Raw genomic sequence first — 26,907 nt, 5'->3', positions numbered from 1 at the left:
GCAAGAATTTTTAAAGAATCAGTAAACTCAGGGGTTGTACTGTACGACTGGAGAATTGCTAACATAGGTCCTATTTTTAAGAAAGGGAAAAAAAGGTGATCTGAGTAACTATAGGCCTGTTAGTTTGACATCTGTAGTATGTAAGGTCTTGGAAAAAATTTTGAAGGAGAAAGTAGTTAAGGACATTGAGGTCAATGGTAATTGGGACAAAATGCAACATGGTTTTACAAAAGGTAGATCGTGCCAAACCAACTTGATCTCCTCCTTTGAGAAGGTAACAGATTTTTTAGACAAAGGAAATGCAGTGCATCTAATTTACCTCGATTTCAGTAAGGCATTTGACACGGTTCCACATGGGGAATTATTAGTTAAATTGGAAAAGATGAGGATCAGTATAAAAATTGAAAAGTGGATAAGGAACTGGTTGAAGGGGAGACTACTACGGGTCGTACTGAAAGGTGAACTGTTAGGCTAGGAGGAGGTTACTAGTGGAGTTCCTCAGGGATCAGTTTTGGGACCAATCTTATTTAACTTTTTATTACTGACCTTGGCACCAAAAGCGGGAATGTGTGGATAAAGTTTGCGGATGACACAAAGCTGGGAGGTATTGCTAACACAGAGAAGGACCTGGATATCATACAGGAAGATCTGGATGACCTTATAAACTGGAGTAATAGTAATAGGACGAAATTTAATAGTGAAAAGTGCAAAGTCATGCATTTAGGGATTAATAACAAGAATTTTAGTTATAAATTGGGAACACATCAGTTGGAAGTAACAGAGGAGGAGTAGGACTTCGGAATATTGGTTGACCACAGGATGACTATGAGCCGCCAATGTGATATGGCCGTTAAAAAAGCTAATGCAGTTTTAGGATGCATCAGGCGAGGTATTCCAGCAAAGATAAGGAGGTGTTATTACTGTTTTACAAGGCACTGGGGAAACCTCATCTGGAATACTGTGTGCAGTTCTGGTCTCCAGTGTTTAAGAAGGATGAATTCAAACTGGAACAGGTTCAGAGACAGGCTACTAGGATGATCCGAGGAATGGAAACCTGTCTTATGAAAGGAGACTGAAAGAGCTTGGCTTGTTTAGCCTAACCAAAAGAAGGTTGAGGGGGGATATGATTGCTCTTTATAAATATATCAGAGGGATTAATATCAAGGAGGGAGAGGAATTATTTAAGCTTAGTACCAATGTGGACACAAGAACAAATGGATATAAACTGGACACTAGGAAGTTTAGACTTGAAATTAGACAAAGGTTTCTAACCATTAGAGGAGTGAAGTTCTAGAACAGCCTTCTAAGCGGAGTAATGGGGGCAAAAGACATATCTGGCTTTAAGACTAAGCTTGATAAGTTTATGGAGGGGATGGTATGATGGGATAGCCTAATTTTGGCAATTAATTTAGCAATTGATCATTGGTTATCAGCAGGTAAGTATGCCCAGTGGTCTGTGATGGGATGTTAGATGGGTTGGGATCTGAGTTACTACAGAGAATTCTTTCCTGAGTGCTGGCTGGTGAGTCTTGCCCACATGCTCAGGGTTTAACTGATGGCCATATTTGGGGTCGGGAAGGAATTTTTCTCCAGGGCACATTGGCAGAGGCCCTGGAGGTTTTTCGCCTTCTTCTGCAGCATGGGGCACGGGTCACTTGTTGGAGGATTCTCTGCAGCTTGAGGTCTTCAAACCACAATTTGAGGACTTCAATAACTCAGACAAAGATTAGGGGTTTGTTATAGAAGTGGATGGGTGAGATTCTGTGGCCTGAATTGTGCAGGAGATCAGACTAGATGATCATAATGGTCCCTTCTGACCTTAAAGTCTATGACTCTAAGTCCAGTATCCTACAGTGAACTAAGAAAATGAATGACGAGCCACTACATGTTGAAACCTTGTTTGCTGGTTGGACAGCTATTGCCTAAGTATCAAAATAGTGATATGAAAATAACAAAAAGTGAATGATGCTGTTCTTTATATATCCAAGAAGCTTGTAAACATTGAATTTGGTTATAAAATGTCATTAGGAAGTCATGGATTCATATGGGCTAATACCATGATGCTACCCTGGCAGTTGCAGAGTCAGGTTTTCAGTGCACCTCCATTAACTTGCTATATTAAGCATTGGAACACAGACCTGTTGATGGCTGTGTAATCAGGCTTTTTTAAAACCACTTAGTGAGGGTGAGCAATCACACAGAGTATGATCATCTTCCATGGGAGTTATGGGTCCTCAGGTAGCTGATAAGGCCAATCTTTAAGCCACAAGTTCCATTACAATGAGGGCAGATGTTTTCAGACTCAGCAGAAGGTTGTTGATCGTGACTGAAAGCCAGTCTCTCCTTCCTCCTGTGCCTCTTGTCTTCAGCTTCTCAGTGAGCAAGTTCAAAATGCAGGGGACCATCACGTAGGACTCCACTCCATTTTAAGTGATCCTGGGCAAGTGGCTCCCAACTGTTAATATCAATATTATACTTTTTTAGGTTGTCCCTCAGCAAGTCCTTATAATGCTTCCATTGTCAACCCACATTACAGGACCCTTCTTTCAGTTGGGAGAATAGGACCTGTTTTGGGAAGCGATGGTCTGGCATCTGGACAACATGAACAGTCTAGTGGAATTGTTGACGGATGATAATTGCCTCAATACTGGTGGTCTTTGTCTCTTCCAGAACATGAATATTGGTGCGCCTCCCATTTGATCTTCAGAATCTTACGGAGTCAGTGCTGATGGTACTTCCTAGGGGCTTTCAAGTGATGTCTACAGGTTGTCCAAGTTTCGGACTCAAACAACAGTGTTGGGAGAATAACGGCTTGATAAACAATCACTTACAGTAAAGCCAGGTTGACCCTATTTTTAATTCCTGTTCCATCTTCTTTTTTCCTCCTCTCACTATTTATATGGGCTCTTCTTCCTGTATCAGAGCCCTTATTTTTCTCTTCATTACTCTCCAGTTTCTGTTGCTAATGGCAGCTGCTGTCTTTTGCTACCAAATAGCTGCTTAATTTTACTATTAAGTAATTAGATGCCTAACAAAATTGATGTAGTATTGCACTTGGTGTAGGCATTGGATCTAATTTCATAGCTCTTATTACCAAGAATTATGAACTGAAATCTGCTGTAAAATGAGCTAAAGAGCTTTTTAAAAGTGAAGAGAGAAAGCAGTGAAATATTAGATTGATGGCTTGCCTCATCAGAACAAAGGCCCTTGGAGTCTTAGAGCACTTTCCCAGCTTCATAACCCCTGGCTTAAATCACTAATTCTGTAATGTAAAAACAAAGTAAACATACTTTCTCTCATATTAGCAATACTTTTTTCAACTTTAACTTTGTTTTCCAGACAAAATATTTTAAAAAGTGAGATTTTCCCCCCTTCTCATGAAATCTCTAGTCTTCAGTGTTACCTTGCCAGCCTGTCCTTCCAAGAGTAAACATTTTGCATGTGCAAATTAGTGATTCAGAAGATGTGATGGATCTTTTTTGACCTAGTGAAGGAAAGATCATATATTTGACCATTTCTCTTCTATTTCACAGTAAAATGTCAAATAAGGTACAGACAAAAAAGTTTTTTCAGTTGAGTGAGGCTAATTAATAAGCACAGACTTCTTGTTAGAAATAAAAAATATAATCACCTTTATGCTAAATCCAGAGATTCAGACCAAAACTGAGAGATGTAACATTTGGCTTCTTGAATGCATCAGCACAATTTTCATTTTAGAAATGTGTTAGGATGTAGGCTCAATGAGATGAAGGATTCTCGGGTCCTACTTAAACAGGATACTTTGCAAAATTGGAGGGATTGAATTAATTGTGAAAGATATCTTTTGTATAGTCAGGATATCATTCCATGGGGGAAATGATCAGTGACTGGAGTTTATTTGGTTACAAATTTCACTTAACTGAAATACTATCATAATTCAAAGAGGTAGCCTGCAGGCCCCCTGATTAGAATAGTGATCAAGATTTCATAACATGGAAGTTGCAGTATTTTCTGGTAAAATAATACTGTAATGGGCAATATTAACTGCTCCATTATCAACTAACAGAACCATTAATCTAGGAATTGTTTGGAGAGACATTATTAATACCCTAAGTGATTGCATTTTAGAATACAGTATACTCCTGTTTATTAGGGTTGCCAACTTTCTAATGCCAGAAAACTGAACACCCTTGCCCCACCCCTTCCTTGAGGCTCTGCCCCACCCCTTCCCGAGACCCCAACCCCTGCTTGCTCCATCACTTGCTCTCCTCTCCCCTCTCTCACACACTCATTTTCACTGCAAGGCCCAAACAGGCATATTGATTGTTTTGACAGATGTATTATGATAAGTTCAGGTATTATTTGCTGCAGGATACTAGAGCTGGCAGCAAAATAGTCAAAAGGGGTAATTTTTTAACAAAAGGAAAAGGTTTTCATGATTATTTCCCTTCCCTCTTCCCATTTTTTGTAACCAGCTCCATGTTTTTTGTTCACTAAAGTAGTTCTAATTCCACAGACAAAATTAGGACCACACATTATCATAGCTGCAATGGGTCCATTAAAGGCCCACTCGTGAAGCCCAAATACAGATCCATAGAGTACAACCACAGAAATGCACACCTGTCCAGATACCTATATAAATAAATCTGTAGAAAATGACTCCCACACCTATATACAGATACATGTGTACTCATGTGTGCACATCTAGCATGCACTAACACATATGATTCCACATTATTTAATATTACAATTGTTGTTTAGCGCCTAGAAACCCCAACTAAGATCAGGGCTCCAGGGTGATAGGTGCTGGACATACACATAAAAAAAGAGTCTGTGTAACAGTGCGTGACTCAACCCTACGGTGCCTCCTGCTGGTTGTCTCAGGGAATTAGCTCTCCAGCCCTCAGAACGCCCTCTGCAGGCCGGAGTCCCATTGCCACTGGCCCCCGTGTCCTTCCCAGGACCTGGGTGCCCCTTCCCCCGGGGGCCGCCCCCTGGCAATAGCCCCACCAGTCTCTATGGGTCTCCCCTCTCTGGGAAACCCGCAACCCTCTAATCCCCACACTGCCTCAGTCTGGGCTACTGCCAGTCATCACCAAGCCCTTGCTCCCTGGGGCAGATTATAGTGTAAAAGCCACTCATCATAGGCAAGTGTGTTCGAACCTGCTGCCTTCCTCTGCCTCCCAGTACCTCTATGGGCCTTGGACCAGGCCCTGCAGCCTGGGAAGTTGCCAGCCTGGAGCTCCCCTGCTCCTCTGATGCTCCCCAGCCCTGCTTCACCCCCAGTACCCTTCCTGCAGGCAGCTAGGGATGGCTGTCTCCCAGCCTGGGGAGAGACTTCTGTTGGGCCTCTGGCTCTGTGGCCTGATCGGAGCGTGGCCCAGCTGCAGCCGCTTCACCAATCAGCCGTCCCCAGCCACAGCCCTCTCCAGGGCTGCTTTCAATCCCTTCTATATTAGGAGCAGGGTAGCCACCCTGCTACAGTCTGCAACAAAGAGTTTATAATGTAGCTAGACAAAGATGGAAGAAATGTATGATACACTGACTTTTCTGCAATTACGAGTCAACTACATTCATTTTTTAAGAACTAATACATTTGTTTTAGAGTTCCTGTCTCTTTTGAAAAACTTATGAAATGAATACACACGTTTGTCATCAATTTTTTTGTGCGCAAACCAGCAAAGGGGATAATAACAGTCAAAGAGTTAGGCTGCAAATTTTATTCACACAAGTATACACTCGTGTGGCAATACACACACCTCCCTGCACAAGGACACACAGTCTCTTACACACGTACAGTGCATACATGCATACACTTGCCTACACAGAGACACTTTTTCATACACTTTTCCAGGGGCTGCCTAAATCACCCAGCCAGGAAGGGAGGAGGGTGGACTGGAGGGGAAAAGATGGAGTGGAATGGGAGTGGAAGAGAGAGGATGGGGAGGGAAAGAGGCCCAGGATGACAGCAGGGTGAAGGTGAGGGGGCAGTAAAGGAGAGAGGAGTGGGTTCAGGAGGGTATGTGGGGTGGATGGGGTTGTGGGGAGGTTGAGGTGGGGAGGGATGGAATGATGGGTGAATGGGAGTGAAGCCTATTCCCAGCACTCAGAGATGGGGATATACACATACCTCGAACTCCTGGGTGCCGGTGATGGGGCAACAGACAGAAAGCGGTTCACCACAGGGCACAAACCACAGCTTGAGCCCAGCCACAAGAGGAGAGTGAGGAGAAGAGGGCTGGGCATCAGCGGGAGAGGGGCGCGCCATGCAACCCCCACAACAGCCACCTGCTGAGGGCTCGCCTCCCCTACCCTGACCCAGCCAATGGGAGCTGCGGGAGGCAGGGCAGCATGCAGACCCCCCCCCAGCTGTCCCTCTGGCTAGGAGCCATACATGCCAGCTGTGTCCTTACCCGGGAGCCGCATTGCTCAGTGACTAGCAGGGAGCCTGTCAGCCTCGCTGTGCAGCAGCACCACCAGCCGGAGAGTCTTTTTAGAGAACTTTCCAATCTTGATTGTAAAATTGCCAGTGATGGAGAAACCACCACAACCCTTGGTAGATTGTTCCAATGGTTAATTACTTTCACCATTAAAAATGTACATCTTATTTCCAGTATGAATTTGTCTAGCTTCAACTTCAAGCAATTGAATCATGTTGTTATACCTTTCTCTGGTTAAGCGACATGCACAGGCTGCTTAGAGCTTACAAGTGTAGTTTAAAAATATTGGAAATGGCCTGAAAAATATAAATGAAATGGAACACAAAAAGTGCTGAGTGAGATACAATTCAGGATAAAGGATAAAGACATGATATGATGTTCAGATAGTAGTATTGTCAATCCTAACCATTGAAAGTGTGGAATCAGGCCCAAAATATCATGAGTGACTTAAACTGAGATATTTTTAAAATTCATTTTGGGTTCTTTTTATTTTCCCTCTGGTTTCTGAGCACATACTTTGTGTTTTCAAGCTATTTTCCATGACTTTGAGGACTAGAACCCTATTTAACAAACCAAAGGCTTACACTCTCATTCAGTCTCTTGAATCCAAGAGCTGGAGATTTAAGCAAACACCAGATAATGAAGGATTCACAATAACATTGTGAAAGCTGGCAACCCTGATGAGAGCCAGAGCAGGAGAAACAAATATTCTTCACACATTGGTGTATGAGAACCAAGAAGCGTAAAGATACCATAGACCACCTAGATTATCAGAGGGAGTATAACAAAATAGTAGAAAAGTTAATTGAAATATTTTGCCTCATTCTTGACTGTCAGTGATGGAATAATGTCTTTCCCAAAGGCACCGCTTATTGGAGAGCATTGTGTGGCCTTGACACACTTATAAGTCTGTAGGAATATTGATTATGCAGCAATTTGAGAAACTCAAGTGTAATAAATCATCAGACCTTCTTGTTTCTGAAGGAAATAAAGTGTAAATCAGAGCTGGTCTACACTATGGGGGGAAATCGATCTAAGATACGCAACTTCAGCTACGTGAATAACGTAGGTGAAGTCGAAGTATCTTAGATCAAATTACTTACCGTCCTCACAGCATGGGATCGATGTCCGTGGCTCCCCATGTCGACTCTGCTACCGCCGTTTGGGTTAGTGGAGTTCTGGGATCGATAGGAGCTCATTCGGGGATCAATATATTGTGTCTAGATGAGACGCGATATATCGATCCCCGAGAAATTGATTGCTACCTGCCGATACGGCGGGTAATGAAGACGTAGCCAAAGAAGAGGTAAAGAGATTCTCACACAGTTATTCAGTGCAGCTTTGAAAATAGCAACTGTTCCTGAAGAATTTAGTGCCTATAGGGGGGAAGTGGGGCAGAGAGAAGGATGGGGAGAACAGAGCCAAGAGGAACCCTGGAAATTCCCAGTTAGTGAACCTCATCTGTCTTCTAGGGAAATGTATTATTTAGCAGCATTTATACTTTGCTAACAGTCAGCTAGTCACAACTATGTTTGAGTACAAGTGTGAAAATAAAGTGCTTGTCCTCAGTAGCTTGCAATATAATGGATAGTGAATCTAACTAAAGGCAAAACACTGCCACACTTGGAAATTTAGTTTGATCGGGTCAAACTGACACATTACTTGCAATTGAAAACTGTGCCCCTCTCTCTCGTTAGTTTTTTTTATTGTGTTTAATAAAATTGTAAAGGTCCAAAGAAGGTCAACAGAGATAGAAGTACATAGGAAACTGCAAAAAAATAGAATAAATTAGCATTGAAGGGAGAGAAGAGGGAAAGTAGTTGAGGTTCTTCAGAGAACGGTGTATGAGCAGTTAAAAATCTCATCAGTCCTTTCTTATTCTGTCACACTTGAACAAGGGGTCACTTGCTGAAATTAATGCTGGATAAATTTAAAGCCAATAACAGGAAATAATTCTTCAGAGCTTGGAGTCAACCTGTGGGATTCAGAGCTCCAGGAGATCAAATTCTTCTACTGGAGCTGAATTTTAAAAGGAGCAGGATAATTTGATGTGTGATGACTTTATTAGGCTTGCTAAGGCAAAAGTAATGAGCTCATAATTGCAGGGTTCAGAAAGAAATTCCTCCCCACCCATCTCACGCTCTCATATAATTGGCTAAGTGGCATTATGGTTTTTTTACCTCCTTCCCCCTCCCTTTTTTTTTTTATCTGAAGCATCAGTTCATGGCCACTGCTTGTGGCAGGATATGAGACTTGAAGCACCAGTTGTTATATCTTGTATGCAAACTATATGTTGCTTAATGTTTTTAATTGGGTTGTTTTTCTAACCTAGAAAAATAAACCACTTTGACATTTCTGAGGACTTGAAACCATGCAACATGTAATGATGGCATGAATTAAAAATATTACTGGATATCTGTTCAGTTACTATGACCTATGAGAAAATGATAGCTCAGTGGATGCCAAATTAGATTTTCCAAGCTTTGCAAAACCCTAGCCTAAATTTTCAAAAGTGACTTAATTTGGGCGCCTCATTGTTTTAATTTATATTTGAAAAAATAAATCTTAATGTGGCCTGACTTTTCAGAAGTGCTGAGCAGCTAACCTCTGAAATTCAGGATGCTGAACACTTACCTCTTATATAGCACTTTTATCACTAGATCTCAAAGAGCTTTATAAAGGAAGTCAGTGTTGTTATTCCCATTTTACAGATGGGGAGAATGAGACACAGATAGGCTTAGTCACTTGCACAAGGTCGCCAAACAGGTCAGCAGCAGAGTCATGAATAGAACACAGGTCTCCTGACCTAAAATGTGGATTACTGAAGAATCCTTTCTTAAGTTAAAATGCTCACTAGTGCATTGGTAAGTTCTAGACTTCAAACATGAAGGGCATGATTCTGATCTTGTTCACACCAATTTTACACAATGCAGTTATTCCTGATTTAGAATAGTATAGGTGAGATCAGAATCGGATCTCAATTCCCTAACAGAAGAAATTAAAAATGTAATGACAGACCAATAAATGGTTTTTCTTGTCATGGCAGCCTCCAATGTCCTTTTAGAAAGGAGGAAATCTCATTTAATAATAAAACTAGGTAATCAAACAAAACTTTTCTATGATTACTTGGACAGAAGCTTGATGTTCCACTGTTTTATGAATTTTCTGATCTCAGTACCGTGAATTAATCTTAGATTTATTTTCTTTATTCTTCTTTAATCAGAGGAGTGTTGACAGTTTCAGGTTCTTTGTCTCTCCATTATTTCAAAACAGTTCATAGTTGTATTTGATTTTCATCAGTACTGATGTATTTAAAGGATTCAGTGTCTCCGTGAATGATAAAACAAACATTGACTACTCAAGGTTTAGTTGTGAACTCGGTGGACAGAGAAAAGGATGTAACAATAATTGAGACATGAGATAAGAGACTGGATAAGAGTTTTTAGCTGAGTTGGATGGATAGGAAATGCTGTAATATAGAGATGTTATGAAGAAAGAAACAGCAGGATTTAGAAATAACCTGTATGTGAAGGCCTAGAGAGAGAGAGAGGTCCAACTCTAGATGACATCCAGACTATGGGCCTGAGTGACAGGTAAATGGTGATCGTGTTCACAGTGATCAAGAGAGGAGATAGATTAAAACCCCTATTTCAGTCATGTTGAACTTGAGCTGATGGCTAGAGCTCTACTGAAGTTGTGTAATGTTCTGAACTCCTCAGAACTAGCTTAGAGCCAAAGAAAATGATAGAAATGTATATATAGTCTGAAGTCTATATTTAAAGGTAGGGGGAAAGTCTTGGAGTAATCATGAATGAATCAGTGTTACTGGAAAAGATGAAAGCAAGAGTGTGAAGGAAATATTTCTATACTAAGCATGTAGCAAAGTAAGAAAGTAAACATGGACTAGTGATGTATGAGCCACTTATTCAAGCAGCATGTGTTTAATGTTGAAAAGGCACCTGTATTCAGTGATTATTTAACAGTGTTGTGTTTTGTTTTGTTTGTTTTTTGTGGGGGGAAATGATCCTGACTAGCCAAGACAGATCTTTCCAAAACAACATAGGAAATCTTACTGTAGATTCAGTAGTTCATCGGGTGCTTCTGAAAATGGAGGCAGTGTATTAAATGACAGAAGTTATGTCCCTTTCTGCTTTGATTACCTACCTCTTAAGGTTGCACAGAGAATTGGCAATGTAGCTGTGCCTTGGCAGGACCACATAGCAACTAGAAGAGATGACATTCTGTATTCCCATGATTAATGAAACAGTTATGTAAGACAAGGTTTGTCATCTTCAGTCCTTGGATGGTTGTGGACATCATTAAAGGGCTAGGTGGAGCAGTACTCCTGAGGGCATTTTGCACCCAAAAAAAAAAATTCTGCCCACAATATTTTAAAATTCTGCAAATTTTATTTGTCATATAAATGTGGAGGCTCCATCATGGCATTGGGGAGCACAGGCCACTGCCTGCACGGAGGTGGGAGATCACTGTGCAGCTCCCACCTGGGACACGGACTCAGCAGTGAGGCTGCACCCAACCCTAACACAGTGCAAGGACCAGGCCTGCCATAGAAACACCCCAGGGCCCTGCCCCTCCATGCCAAATGCACCAGGTGTGGGCAGGTAGGCTCAGCAAGGCAGGATCCAAGTGTGGAGGGGATTAGTGTGGGGAGATCCAGATGTGGATTGAGAGGGTTCTGTGTGGGGAACTCTGGGTGCAGCCATCTCAGTGGGGGATCCGGGTGCTGGGGGGATCTGGATGCACAGTGCCTTGTTGGGGGGTTCTGAGTGCAATGGCAATGGTACTCTATGAGGGGGTCCAGGTGAAGGTGTCTGGGCTCAGTGGAGGGTCCAGATGCTGGGGAAGTGGGGCTCAGTGGGGTGGGGATCCAAGTGCAGCTGGTTGGGACTAGGTAAGGTAGGGATCCGGGTATGGGTGGCTTGTCAGGGTGGTACAGGTGCAAGGGGAGTGGAGCTCATCGGGGGGGTTCTGAGTGCAGGGGGGTGAGGCTCAGCAGGAGGGTCTGAGTCTCAGGGTGTCTGGATGCATGGGGGTTGAGCGGATGGGGGAGCAACTACCTATACAGGGATCCCTCCCCCTGCTGCTGAGGAGTGATGGGTACAGGAAACAGGCAGGGGGGAGGGAGTTTGTAGAGCTTCCTGCAGCTGAGGGAGAAATCAGGGAATGGGTCTGACTTGGCTCCAGATGCCATGCAGGGGAAGAGGAAGTCCTGTCCTGCCAAGCCAGGACTAGCAGCTGAGCCTGATGCAGGGTAGATGCCACCAACTGGATCTTCCTCAGTTCCACCCTCTGCCCCACAGTGATTTTACATCTCTGCCGGCTGCCCTGGGCACTCAAAACATACTGCTGGGAAGGGTCTGGATAGTTGTCCGGACGAGTTACAGCATTTAGCTTACGGTAGTCCACGCAAAAGCGTATTTCCCCATCTGGTTTGGGTACCAGAACCACTGGAGATGCCCATGCACTGGTAGATGAGCGGATTATACCCATCTGTAGCATGTTCTGGATCTCCCGTTCTATAGCAGCTTGGGCATGAGGAGACACCCGGTAGGGTGGGGTTCTGATTGGGTGAGCATTACCTGTGTCAAGGGAGTGGTATGCCCGTTCAGTCCGTCCTGGGGTGGCTGAGAACAATGGAGCGAAGCTAGTGCACAGCTCCTTGATTTGTCGCCGCTGCAGACGTTCCAGGGTGGTTGAGAGGTTCACCTCTTCCACGCCACCATCGTTTTTCCCATCGTAGTAGACACCGTCAGGCCACTCAGCATCATCTCCCGGGACTGTAAACTGACAAACCTGTAAGTCTCTGGAATAGAAAGGCTTGAGAGAATTAACATGGTACTCTCTGGGCTTTAGTGAGGAATTGGGAAATGCTATGAGGTAGTTTACAGTTCCCAGGCGCTCTTGGACCGTGAATGGCCCTTCCCATGATGCTTCCATCTTATGGGCCTGTTGCGCCTTCAAGACCATAACCTGGTCTCCTACCTTGAAGGAACGTTCTCTGGCATGTCTGTCATACCAGGCCTTTTGCTCTTCTTGAGCATCCTTTAGGTTCTCTCTAGCAAGGGCTAAAGAGTGTCGGAGGGTGCTTTGTAGGTTGCTTACAAAGTCCAGAATGTTAGTTCCTGGAGAAGGCGTAAACCCCTCCCATTGCTGCTTCACCAACTGTAATGGCCCCTTAACCTCGTGACCATACACAAGTTCAAACGGTGAAAACCCTAAACTGGGATGTGGTACAGCCCTGTAGGCAAACAGCAACTGCTGCAACACTAGGTCCCAATTATTGGAGAATTCGTTGATGAATTTTCGTATCATGGCCCCCAAAGTTCCATTGAACCTTTCCACCAGGCCATTGGTTTGATGGTGGTACGGGGTGGCAACCAAGTGATTCACCCCATGAGTTTCCCACAGTTTTTCCATGGTCCCTGCCAGGAAATTAGACCCTGAATCTGTAAGGATGTCAGAGGGCCAACCTACCCTGGCAAAGATGTCTGTTAGGGCCAGGCACACAGTGTTAGCCCTGGTGTTGCCTAGAGCTACTGCTTCTGGCCATCGGGTAGCAAAGTCCACTGAAGTCAGTACGTACTGCTTTCCTCTGGGCGTCTTTTTTGGGAAAGGGCCCAGAATATCCACAGCTACTCGCTGAAATGGGACCTCAATTATGGGGAGTGGCTGGAGAGGGGCCTTGACCTGGTCTTGAGGCTTTCCCACTCTTTGGCATACCTCACAAGACCGGACATACTTGGCAACATCCTTGCCCAACCCCTCCCAGTGGAAGGACTTCCCCAACTGGTCCTTGGTTCTGTTCACCCCAGCATGGCCACTGGGATGATCATGGGCTAAGCTTAAGAGCTTCCCCCGGAACTTAGTTGGAACCACCAACTGTTTTTGCGGCTGCCATTCTTCCCGGTGTCCACCAGAAAGAATTTCCTTGTATAAAAGTCCTTGGTCTATAACAAACTGGGATCGATTAGAAGAGCTGAGAGGCGGTGGGGTGCTCCGCGCCGCCGCCCAAGCTTTCTGAAGGCTGTCATCCGCTTCCTGCTCAGCCTGGAACTGTTCCCTTGAGGCTGGGGTCACCAGTTCTTCCTCAGACTGTGGACTTGGGCTTGGTCCCTCTGGAAGCGATGTAGGTGATGGGGTTGTTTCCGTTGCTGGTGAACCGCTCTCCGCTGGTGCACCTGAGGGTATTTCAGGCTCTGGCTGAGCCTTTTGGGTATGGCTGTCTTTTGCTTTTGCCAGTTCTGGCTCGCTGGCGCCCTCTGGCGTTGAGTTTGAAGATGTGGTTGCACTTGCTGGTGCTGGTTGCTGTTCCAGTTCCGGGCCTGGGACTGGAGATGCTGTGGCTGTTTCAGTGGTAGGCAGGGAATCCGGGTCCACTACCTCTGTCTGGGCCTCTGTGGACGGCTCAGGAACAGGAAAGGGTCTGGAAGCTTGCCTGCTTTGGCTACGTGTAACCATTCCCACTCTCTTGGCCCGCCTCACCTGGTTGGCCAAGTCTTCCCCCAGTAGCATGGGGATAGGATAATTGTCATAGACTGCAAAAGTCCACATTCCTGACCAGCCTTTGTACTGGACAGGCAGTTGAGCTGTAGGCAAGTCTACAGCTTGTGACATGAAGGGGTAAATTGTAACTTTGGCCTTTGGGTTGATGAATTTGGGGTCAACGAAGGATTGGTGGATAGCCGACACTTGTGCCCCCGTGTCTCTCCACACAGTAACCTTCTTTCCGCCCACTCTCAAATTTTCCCTTCGCTCCAAGGGTATTTGAGAGGCATCTGGGCCTGGGGATCTTTGGTGTGATGGTGGTGTAATGAATTGCACTCGCATGGTGTTCTTGGGACAGTTGGCCTTGATATGTCCCAGTTCATTACACTTAAAGCATCTTCCATCTGATGGGTCACTGGGCCGAGGTGAGTTACTGGAGACTGGTGAGGTGGAAGGGTAGGGTGTCTGTGGCTTTACTTGGGTGGTATGTGGGGTCTTTGGCTGTCCTCGGTTGTAGGGTTTATGGTCTGTGTGCCCCCTGGGGTAATCGTTCCCCTTGACAGTAGCTTTCTTGCTTTCTGCCAGTTCCATCCATTTGGCTCCAATCTCCCCCGCCTCAGCGAGATCTTTGGGTTTTCCATCTTGTATGTACCGTGTGATGTCTTCAGGAACACCATCCAAGAACTGCTCCATTTGTATGAGGAGGTGCAGTTCTTCCAAGGTTTGAACGTTGTTTCCTGTTATCCAGGCCTCATAGTTTTTTGCAATGTAGTAGGCGTGTTTGGGAAATGACACCTCTGGTTTCCACTTTTGGGTTCTGAAGCGCCGACGGGCATGATCTGGGGTTATCCCCATTCTGTATCTGGCCTTGGTTTGAAAAAGTTTATAGTCATTCATTTGCTGCTTAGGCATTTCAGCTGCCACCTCTGCTAAAGGTCCACTGAGCTGTGACCTTAATTCTACCATGTACTGGTCTTCGGGGATGCTGTACCCAAGACAGGCTCTTTCAAAATTTTCCAAGAAGGCCTCGGTGTCATCACCTGCCTTGTAGGTGGGAAATTTCCTGTGCTGTGGAGCAATAATTGGCGCCGGGTTGTTAGGGTTGGCTGGCACATGCAGCCCAGTTTTTGCCAAGTCCAGTTCATGTTTTCTCTGTTTTTCCTTCTCTTCATTTTCTTTTTGTTGTTTTTCCATTTCTCGGCGGTGGGCCAACTCTTCTTCTGCTTGCTTCCTTCGGTGGGCCACCTCTTCTTCTTCTAGTTTTCTTTTGTGTGCTGCCTCTTTGGCTGCCTGTTCTCTTTGGTAGGCTGCCTGTTCTCTTTGGTAGGCTGCCTCTCTGATCTGTTCTTCTCTTTCTTTCATCTCCATCTCTTTTTGTTTTATTTCCAGTTGTCGCCTGTGTTCAGCTTCTTTGATTTGTTCTTCGGCCTCAATTTTTGCCTTAGAAGTCATGGTTCCTGTTTTCTTGGGTTGGGGTGCCCTCCGGTGTTTATCTTCAGAACTGCAGGTTCTCTGTTGCCTCCTGAAGTCTGCCTAGCAACAGTGCCTTTAGCTAATCTTCAATGTTAAGTAAACCTGAAAAACCACTTTATTTGCATTTATATAGTGCTGGTAATGACTCTCAATGGGAGTGCTATTGTGTGACAAAAGACTCTTAATAGCACCTTAATGGTTTCTTGCTTATGATGCAAGCCACAAACTGCCAGAGAGAGCAGAAAAAAAAAATTCTCTCTGGTTCCCTTTTAAAACCAAACTGTTTCTCTCTGCTAAAAAGCCCTTAGCAGAGAAAAGAAAAATATAATATTCCTACTGGCTTCTGGATTCTGTCTATATCCCAACCGCTGCTACACCATGTCATAACCTTAGTCCCAGATTTGGACCTTAGCGTCCAAAATATGGGGGTTAGCATGAAAACCTCCAAGCTTAGTTACCAGCTTGGACCTGGTACTTGCTGCCACCACCCAAAAAATTAGAGTGTTTTGGGGCACTCTGGTCCCCCTGAAAAACCTTCCCTGGTGACCCCAAGACCCAAATCCCTTGAGTCTCTCAACAAAGGGAAATAATCCTTTTTCCCTTCCCCCCTCCAGGTGCTCCTGGAGAGATACACAGACACAAGCTCTGTGAAACTACACAGAGTGACTCCCCCTCTCTGTTCCCAGTCCTGGAAACCAAAAGCACTTTCCTATTCCCTCAGAGGGAATGCAAAATCAGGCTAGCAAATCCAACACACAGATCTCCCCCTGAATTCTTCCTCCCACCAATTCCCTGGTGAGTACAGACTCCACTTCCCTGAAATTTCCCAGTAAAGAAAACTTCAACAGGTCTTAAAAGAAAGCTTTATATAAAAAAGAAAGGAAAAATACATACAAATGGTCTCTCTGTATTAAGGTGACAAAATACAGGGTCGATTGCTTAAAAGAATATTGAATAAACAGCCTTATTCAAAAAGAATACAAATCAAAGCACTCCAGCACTTATATTCATGCAAATACCAAAGAAAAGAAACCATATAACTTACTATCTGATCTCTTTGTCCATACACTTAGAAACAGAAGATTAGAAAACAGAACTACTTCTCCAAAGCTCAGAGAAAGCAGGCAGACGGACAAAGACTCAGACACAAACTTCCCTCCACCCAGAGTTGAAAAAATCCGGTTTCCTGATTGGTCCTCTGGTCAGGTGCTTCAGGTGAAAGAGACATTAACCCTTAGCTATCTGTTTATGACAGGGTCACATGACCACTCTTGTGGCTTCCCTTTGCTTCCCTGTCAGAAAGCCGTTTTAATGCGGGGAAGCAAATAAATTTGCTGGGGACATAAATTCTGTGCATGCGCGCAGAATTCTCCCAGGAGTAGAGCAGGCAAACTTCTAAGAGAATCTTCCAACTGGGAGAAAGCACTTTTTAAAAAATTAACATCTCTAATTATGCCAAGTGAGCCAACATGCCGCATGATAGTTGGTCACATCCACTTTGTCAGATCACATAAGTGCTTCCAAAAAAAAATCATAATTTTGTTAGTCTTAACAGATAAACATATTCAAGGCAGTGGAAGCTCAACAAGTTTAATGCACATGTAAGGTCAATATATTTGTGTTACAGTTCAGTTTTGTAGCTCATAGACACTATGTTGAGTGTTTCTGTAGCTTTGATGTTAAGCTCCATACCAGTAGATGCACTTAGTTAATCCATTAACTAAGCACGTCTATTATTATGGAGCTCAACATCAAAGTTAATCTTTTAACAATATGCTGCACAACCTTATGTTTTCAAAGGAGTGTGAAGACTATGACTATGAATTGGACATACGGGGGAGGAGGTCTCTTCAAACTTGTGTCTGGCTAAAATATCCTCTTAGCTATATGTAATAATGTGTTTTTATTACACTTTGCTTTAGTTTTAAGATCATGCTCTCAAAAATTACTCCTAAATTTTTACCATGCAAGTTTTGCGCATTCAGATAGAAGCATTAGCAAAAGTTGTAAGGGCAAATTTAGAGACTGGATTTGGGGTCACTCTGACTGAGGAACCTCATATTAGATTTTGGTTTTCTTATCTGCTTCAGCCCAATCTTTTATTTTAGGATTTATATTTTCTTTTGTTCACCTAGGTTTGTTCCACTGTTGCGAGCAATGGCTCCCTTCTTACGGATATCTTTCAACTCATTTGAGCTGGGACCTATGCAGAATGAAGAGGAGCAGCTGCAGCCCTTCTGCGCTATAAAGATGAAAGAAGCCTTGACAACAGGTACAATAATGACTGACACATTTCTGTACTTAAATATGCTTATTAGAAATTACACACACTACACACGTGCTGTGGCAGGACTGCAGGACTCAAGACTCAGTCCTGCAAGGTGTTGTACACTCTTGTCCTGATCCTGCAAAGCACTTAGAAGCGTTGGCTTCACTTAAAGAAATAATGGGAGTACTTGTGGCACCTTAGAGACTAACAAATTTATTTAGTCTCTAAAGGCCACAAGGATTCTTGTTATTTTCACGGATACAGACTAACTCGGCTGCTACTCTGAAACTTAAAGAAATATGAGAAGTTCCATTGACTTCCGTGGAATCCATGCTTTCGCTGAATGTAGCCCAGATTGCTCAATGCTTTGAAGGATCAAATCCTTCCTTATTAATTTCCTGTTTCTCTACAAAAAAAATGTATGTGGCAAAACTGTCTAGTTGTCCTATTTGCATGGAGCATTGTGGTGACTAGCTAGTGAGCTAACATTTGCAAATCCGCTGTCTGTGTGCTATCTAAATTGTAAAATATGCTTAGCTGAAAGTTTGGGGAGAACTGTGGAAAAGCACGCTAAATTACCTTGGGATGAGAGCCCTTTTTCTCAAATGCGGGACGGTAAATGGCTGCAGCGTGTTAAATGAAATATATGTTAGTGGGAAATTTGGTTTATTATCATCACCACGGATTCTTGATAGGAATTAAGTATCAGAGGGGTAGCTGTGTTAGTCTGGATCTGTAAAAGCAGCAAAGAGTCCTGTGGCACCTTATAGACTAACAGACGTTTTGGAGCATGAGCTTTCGTGGGTGAATACCCACTTCGTTGGATGCATCCGATGAAGCAGGTATTCACCCACGAAAGCTCATGCTCCAAAACATCTGTTAGTCTATAAGGTGCCACAGGACTCTTTGCTGCTTTGATAGGAATTAATTTGTTTGGAACTAATTCTGCTCCATGTGAACATGTCCATATGAGCACATGTAGTATATTTACATGGGTGTTAATGCAGCACAAACAATAATAATTACTTATAGGGTGGTGGGAGGCAAGTTCTTTGACCTTCATTTCAAAATTAAATTAGTACAGTATGGCTGTACTAAACAAAAAAAAAAAGTTAACATTTTTGAAGGATTTAGAGGCCTGTAGAAACTGTCTTCCTATAACAAGAATTTAGGCTCATTTCTTCCTATGATATTTATCTAGTGGTCACTCATGATAGCTGCATTGAGTGGGCTGTAAAATTATAGGAATTGCTATGCCATATCAAACCCAAGGGCTATTATTCTATCTCTGACAGTTGCCAGGATCAGATCCTGCAGAGAAATAGCAAGAAACACCACAGTAGGCAGATGTGGGATAATCTTCTCCCCAATATATAATTGATAGAGATTGTCTTAAGACCTAATGCATGAGGTCATAAGTTTATCATCAAAAGGCTAAAATTTAGTGAGTAAGGATAACAATGGAAACAGAAATGTGTATATATAAAACTAAATACTTAGATTTCCAGAAAGCCTTTGACAAGATCCCTCACCAAAGGCTGTTACGTTAATTAAGCGGTCATGGAATAAAAGGGAAGGTCCTTTCATGGATTGACAACTGGTTAAAAGACAGGGAACAAAGGGTAGGAATTAATGGTAAATTCTCAGAATGGGGAGGGGTAACTAGTGGTGTTCCCCAAGGATCAGTCCTAGGACCAATCCTATTCAATTTATTCATAAATGATCTGGAGAAAGGGATAAACAGTGGCAAAGTTTGCAGATGATACTACTCTCCTCAAAGCAGACTGTGAAGAACTTCAAAAAGATCTCACAAAACTAAGTGATTGGGCCACAAAATGGCAAATGAAATTTAATGTGGATAAATGTAAAGTAATGCACATTGGAAAAAATAACCCCAACTATACATACAATATGATGGGGGCTAATTTAGCTACAACGAGTCAGGAAAAAGATCTTGGAGTCATCGTGGACAGTTTTCTGAAGATGTCCACGCAGTGCGCAGAGGCGGTAAAAAAAGCAAACAGGATGTTAGGAATCATTAAAAAGGGGATAGAGAATAAGACTGAGAATGTATTATTGCCGTTGTATAAATCCATGGTATGCCCGCATCTCGAATACTGTGCACAGATGTGGTCTCCTCACCTCCAAAAAAGATATACTGGCACTACAAAAGGTTCAGAAAAGGGCAACTAAAATGATTAGGGGTTTGGAGAGGGTCCCATATGAGGAAAGATTAAAGAGGGTAGGACTCTTCAGCTTGGAAAAGAGGAGACTAAGGGGGGATATGATAGAGGTATATAAAATCATGAGTGATGTGGAGAAAGTGGGTAAGGAAAAGTTATTTATTTATTCTCATAATACAAGAACTAGGGGTCATGAAATGAAATTAATAGGCAGCCAGTTTAAAACAAAAAAAAGGAAGTTCTTCTTCACGCAGCGCACAGTCAACTTGTGGAACTCCTTACCTAAGGAGGTTGTGAAGGCTAGGACTATAACAGTGTTTAAAAGGGAACTGGATAAATTCATGGTGGTTAAGTCCATAAATGGCTATTAGCCAGGATGGGGAAGGAATGGTGTCCCTAGCCTCTGTTTGTCAGAGGATGGAGATGGATGGCAGGAGAGTGATCACTTGATCATGGCCTGTTAGGTTCACTCCTTCTGGGGCACCTGGCATTGGCCACCGTCGGTAGACAGATATTGGGCTAGATGGACCTTTGGTCTGATCCGGTACAGCCGTTCTTATGTTATGTTCTAAATATAATATGCTTCATAGTCTCTATTTAACTTCATCAGGCTAAAACCTTTGTCTAAAATAGTTTCTCAGCTAAAGTAATCTCTCAACGTCTCCAGCCAACATGGCTGGGATCCCTCTTTCATGAATTCAAAAAGCACTGATCTTTTTGTTTTCTCAGTGAAGGACGAAAAGGTGTCCTTTTTGCCTTCCCTTTGTATCTCCAAAGTTCATTGTTTTGTCCCCAGTCAGGATGACAATTGTGGTTTATTCCCATGTGTGCTGACTCCATGTTGCCTTCACATCCTCATGTCACTGTCATATGCAAATAGTCTTCCATTGTGTTAGCTTTCAATGCTTATTTTACATGTGAACCAAGGCAGACATATGCATCCTTTGTCTAGGCAAAACCTGCTTGTTAAGCCTGTTTTGATTCAGTCTTTAAAACATATTTCCCTCTGTGTGTGTGTGTGTGTGTGTGTACACACACACATACATAGCTCTGTAAATATCAACCCTACATACATCTCACAATGATTATGAGGATCAGTGTGACATAAGCTTTTAGTAGAGACCTCATTTGACAATCTTTGCTTTCATAGTATTTGTGCATTGTGGTGGGTGTAGTGAGTTTGTCAAGCCAGTCAGAAGTTACTGTTACAGAACAATGAACCCTTTTGCCAGTTGGCATTGAGTGGTTCTTAGGGTCACAGGCAGTAAGGTGACACAGAACAAGATCTAGCAACCTCATGCTGAAAATCCTGTTTTAATAGAGCTGGAAAAAAGAGGCTTACCAGGGGGCTAGAGCACCTCCTGCACACATTCTTCACAATGCGCCTTCCCCCCGCCCCCATCAGCTGTTGCCCTTGTCAAGTGGGTCTTCAGTGGCTCAGCCCTCCGGCTGAGTCACACACAGACAATATGCATGAATGCACAAACGCTTTCTGGGATAAAAGGTCCAACAGCCCAGCAGGACTACTGAGGAAAGGGAGGGAAAACAGGTGCAGTCTCAGCTTTCCTTTCCCCTCCCAATCTCTTTCTCCTTTTGGAGTGGTGGTGGATTGGGCCTTTGCAGTGGGAAAAGAAGTGTGTCCTGTGGACCTAGAGGATATCATGAATAATTTTGTTTGGACTTAACGTTACTGCATCCTGAGTAGGGAAAAGATCATCCCTTGGGACAAAGATAGAAACACTAGGAAAAGTTAATTTGTATGGGGTTTGGGATTAAGCAGATTATAAAACATTAAAAAATAATTTAAAGAGATCCTTGTAAATAGACAAAATAGGAAAGGACTGAAAGGATAGTGACAAAACCTTTCAACATTCTTCTCTATTGCTGTTTGTCAGTGACATTGATGTATTAATTTGTAGGCAGGTAACTTGATCAATGACAAGTCCTGACTAATATGAATTATTTTAAATAAATGAATAAAAAGCAACGTGGCTTGGTGGAAGCTTTTCCAGCAACTCTGGCTGCTCCTTCAGTCTTAAACATTTTTAAAGAATAGGTACATGTATAAAATACCTATTCAGTGTGTAAACTTTAAACAAGTTTCCACTTAGAATTTTCACAGGAAATGGATCCCTGCTAGTGTTTAATAGACTTTTGTTTAGCTAAAAGGTTTCTAGAAGCCTGGGAACCATTTTTGTTCTGTGAAATGGTTTCCCCATGCTCAGTGCTATAACTTCTGTAACTCTGCCATAAAAGATCACTTTTTAATGGGACTTATAAGATAGATATAACAGACCTAAAAAGACAAGGGATTGGGTGCATCTATTTCTCTCTATATTGAAGAATCTCTCCATTAATATACTCTTTCTGATGTCCCGGGGCAACTTTCTATAGTACAGTGCTTTCTGATGAGAAGGTTCTGTTTTTAACAATCGGATGACTAGGCCGGTCTGCTAGATGTGCCATGCAGAAGACCTGGTCTTGATGGCCAGTTTCTTATTGCCCAATGCAGCAGAAACTTCAAGCAATAGGGAGATGGCATGCTCATCCCATAGAGTATAGGGAGTGTCTTGTGGTTCAACAGACACCCTTGCAGCTAATTAAGTACAACCGTGTATATCGCCAGTTAGCCATTCCTGTCTTTTGTTTGAAAGATGATAGTGATGTTGGAGAAGAAAAACATGGGTATGAGAAGATCCTTTAGGACAATAATAAAAGTTCTGTCTAACTTAAGGCTTTCTATAGTTACTCTCACCATCTGTTTATCGAAAAACCTTCATAGTAGCTATAGAGAGTGCTGAATTCTGGAAGGAACTTTTGATTAATTGAAACCTTTGCTATGATTAGCTGTCTACAAGACTGTGAATTCCAGGTAAAAGCTTTTGAATACAAGTAAAGGAGAAAAAACAGAAGGTCATAACAAAATGCAGGAGATACTCAGGTGGCTGTCTGTGAACATTTTGAGAATGCCTTTCGGCAAACAGACTTAAGCTTACTTGTCAAAGCTGTAATTTGTAATGCTGTTCTTGGCAGGCATTCCCTAATAAAGAAATACTAAGGTGTTATTCTTTATTGCTGTTTAGACAGCTCATCACAATGAGCAGAGTGCATCAAACAAACTGTTATTGAACTAATATAAACTTAACTTGGAATTCATGCTTCAGAAAGGTGTTTAGATAATAAGGGGCCAACCTTTTCCTCGTGGGAGTAAACAGGAATTCTACCAGTTACTTTGATGGGAAGAAGATCATGGCCTAACTTCTTTTGGTAGGGGCTGTGCTCTTGTTCTGGTTTGTACAGCACTAGCACAAGAGAATCCCAGTTGGTGACTCTGCACCATGATAATACAAATAATAATAATAACTGAAGCACATGCATGCTGTACAGCAGGAGGGTGGTCTTGAAATACTTTGAAAGCTGTAGAAATCATGACTGGATCAGACCACAGTACTGTTTAGAGTGCCTTTTCCCTATGCTGCTTCTGAATAGAACTGTGAGAGGAATGTGAGAATAGGTTAGGAGACTAGTTAACAAGATTTTTCAGCTTCCAGCCACCTGCTGGAATTCAAACTAGGCCAGCATTAAACATCTCTTAATTTGTCATCTAGTGGTGGATGCCTGACGTGAGAAGCTAGTGATCTAATCCCCATCACACAATATACTAATGCCTTCTGGGCATTTTCATCAAACAGTCTAATGACTGAACTGAATGTCCATGGACACTCAACTAACCTCTGAACACTACCATATAGCTTATCCCTCTAGATCCAAGTTGATGCACATTAGCATTTTCTCTGCTGGTGCCTGTGCTATAACTGATATGTGGATAAACATAACTCTCTAGGATCAGAGAGTTTACCAATGTCTGAATATTTTGGTGCTTATCCGGGTGGCAGCCCCAACCTCATGCTTTCTGAGGTTCAATCCTGCTTATGATTTCATAGTGAGGGTCACCAATGTTGTTGTTTTTTCCATTTAAAGTCAAATCAGATATTGTCATATGTAGAGCCATTGCTTACCACTTATCTCACTTTCTGTACGGTTTTCAGAGAGAGGAAAAACTTTGGTCCAGAAGAAGCCCACCATGTACCCAGAATGGAAATCTTCCTTTGATGCCCACATCTATGAAGGGCGTGTCATTCAAATTGTTCTCATGAAGGCAGCAGAAGACCCACTGTCCGAGGTTACTGTAGGGGTATCAGTCTTGGCAGAGAGGTGCAAGAAGGGCAATGGCAAAGCAGAGTTCTGGGTAAGTGTGAAGATGAATCCATTCAAAATCACTCTATTATGTTTTTTGTCTTGTTTGATTTCACTCAAGCTGAACAGATATGCCATTTCGCTTTTAAAATATGAGTGTTTGCTCCCTTTTGATATGCAGGGCAGTCTGTCTAAGTAAGACAGTTATTTTAGAACTGCTAATGATGTAGATAATGAAATGCCAATGTCTATGAAGTCGATAGTAAAATCCTAGGCTTCAGTGTCTGAAAATAATGATGCGTATCACACTCAGAATTTATCTTAAGAAGTGTGATCAGCATATATGTTAATAGAGTTGGATTATCATAATGAACATATATATGATAAAAAGTGAAGCTAATTCTAAGTCTCTTTCATTTTGTATATTGCTTTTCAAAAATAATAATAAATAATTTCTACTTGTGCTGGAACGAGTTTTCCTTTCTTCCTGACCCCCTGCTATTTGATCACCATTTCTTGCCCTCATGTCCTGTGACACGTGACCAGTTCTGTTTACAAATGCAGTTTTGAATGCCTTGTTTCTGAACAAAAGCTCACTGTTGCAATGATTATCATTTTGTCTCTGCTATTTACGTGGCAAATGATTTGCAAACCTGTTAAAACTTCCTCATTAAATAAATAGATGATAGAATCTTTTGGATACCACTGTCTCATCTTGCCCTTGAGTAAAGAGCAGCTCTGTCTTATGGGATGAGGGTCCGGTTTATCTCAAAAGATTGAATATTTTCTCAGTAGTCCTGTGGTCTCCATATATATTATTTTACTAAATGAGTTCTCCCATAAAACTTTGACTCAAGGATAGAAAAATAACAAAGTAGGGGAACCTTGTGTTTAAAATGACTTCAAGTTAGGCAATATAAAATTCATCAAAACTTTCATAGCTGCTTCATGACATTTTACAAATTTCCTAAACACAGTTCTGAGTCTGAGTTAATCATTTTGGAAATGATTCTGGTTAGACATTGAAAACCTGAAGTGACAAAAAGATGGAAATGTTCAAAATTATGTTTTCAATAGAAATGGGATCAGAACCCTGGATCTGAACATTCAAACATCTGGTGAAGTTCAGATCAGAATTCAAACTTTGCAGCCTGTGTCCATCTCTGATATTTAATATATTGATGTTTTCATTTGATTAATTTGACTTAACTGATTTTCATTAACTAAAATTCCAACTGTCATATTACAAAACTGTTCTCCCTACCCCTTCTACACTTCCATAGTTTCATACATTTGAAGTGAACAAGGAAATATTTTGCTAATGCATTTGTGATTTCCCCTTTTCCCCCATTTACTGAGGTAGACCAGACCCTAGTCCCATAATACAGAGCTGCTGTATCACTCAAGGTCAAGATGAATTAGTGGCATCAAACAGAATTGTTTTGGTATTTTGAAGTGCTTGTTCTCATTACTTACAGCAGAGGAATAATCCATGTTTAAAATATTAGTGGGTCTCTGCATATGAAATCAGTCATTCAGAAATACATGCCTAATAATTCAGAGTCTATAAACTGAGGGAAGTGCTTATGCTTGCCATAATTTGAATGTGACCTCTCCATTTATATGGTTGGGGGCACCCAATTAGGATTGTACCCAGTAAGAAAATATATATAGTCTCACCCCTTATGCACGTAAGGGTAAAAGTGGACTCCAGAGAGCTCTACCAGAAGGCTGCTGTGTCTGATAATACAGGAACCTGTCTATCTCTGCCTGTGAGAGAGACAAGATATGTGAGGTAATCTTTTATTGGCCCAACTTTTGGTGGTGGAAGGAACAAGCTTTTAGGCTTCACACAGCTCTCCTTCAGGTCTGGGGAAGGTAACCAGTTCATTTAAGCTAAATACAAAGTGGGACAGATAGTTAAGCATAAGGGGTGCACACGTGCTGTAGGTGTCCACTTAAAATGATGTGAGCAATTAAGGGTTAACAAGTAGTGGAGTGTGTTACAAATTGTGGTAAAGAACCATAAAACCCAGTGTCTTTGTTAAGTCTGTGGTTTTAGTGTCTAGCAGAGTTATGAATTTAAGTTCCCATGCTTGTCTTTGAAGGTATTACGCAGGTTTCATTTTAGGAAAAGGACTGAGAGGTCCGTATGTTGCTTTGTGAAAAGTGTTTTCCCAAGGATGATACTGTGTTTTTGTCTTGTATCGTTTCTCTGAGTGAGTTTATTCAGGAGCATAGTGATTGTCCAGTTTCATCCACATAGTTGTTTTGGGGGCCTTTGATGCACTGGATGAGGTACACCACAGGTTGTGATAGGTATGTGTGGGGCCCACTGATCTTGAAAGATGTGCTGTGGTGTGTATTGGTCATCATAACAGTGGAGATATGTTTACAGGTTTTATATCTGCTGTTCTGGCAGGCTTCTGGTGCTGCTTTTAGTTAGTGTGCCCTGGTCTGTGCGGAACTTGCTTGTAATGATGACCGTGATGAGACTAGGGGGTTGTTGGAAGTCCAGAAGTGGGGGGATTGGGATGTGGTCCCCATCAGGTATGGGTTGTAATTGTTTGATGATACCCCATAGGGGTTCTAGTCTGGGGTGGTAGGTAACAAATAGAGGTTTTCAGTCAGTGAGTTTTTTGTATTGTATTTTGTCTTTATTGAAGCAGGTTCTCAGGGTATTTGGGTGATCTGTTCCATGATGTGATATACTTCTCTGTGGAGAGAAGTGAAGGCAGATTTAGTGTTTAGTGAAGGCAGTTTTAAGTGCATTTAGTGTATCCCAGTCTTCCTCTTTGGAGCAAATTCTGCAGTATCTGAGTGCCTGGCTGTAGATAACCAATTTCTTGGTGTGTCTGGG

The 26,907-nt window shown here is 42.5% G+C and overlaps 1 protein-coding gene across 4 annotated transcripts in view; it reads left to right on the top strand.

The window, feature by feature from the left end:
- Positions 1–26,907, top strand: part of PRKCD (protein kinase C delta) — a 133,617-nt gene that overhangs the window by 62,970 nt on the left and 43,740 nt on the right. For all 4 annotated transcript variants that reach the window (XM_050957766.1, XM_050957765.1, XM_050957767.1 and 1 more), the window contains 2 exons: positions 17,534–17,670; positions 23,900–24,099. In XM_050957766.1, the coding sequence (XP_050813723.1) occupies positions 17,556–17,670; positions 23,900–24,099 (315 nt within the window). In that variant the 5' untranslated portion in view covers positions 17,534–17,555. Of the gene's footprint in view, positions 1–17,533; positions 17,671–23,899; positions 24,100–26,907 lie in introns of those variants that run through there.

Source organism: Gopherus flavomarginatus, chromosome 6 (genome assembly GCF_025201925.1).
Source record: "Gopherus flavomarginatus isolate rGopFla2 chromosome 6, rGopFla2.mat.asm, whole genome shotgun sequence".
In the NCBI taxonomy this organism is placed as follows: Eukaryota; Metazoa; Chordata; order Testudines; family Testudinidae; genus Gopherus; species Gopherus flavomarginatus.
This window is presented reverse-complemented; position numbering and strand designations above follow the sequence as displayed.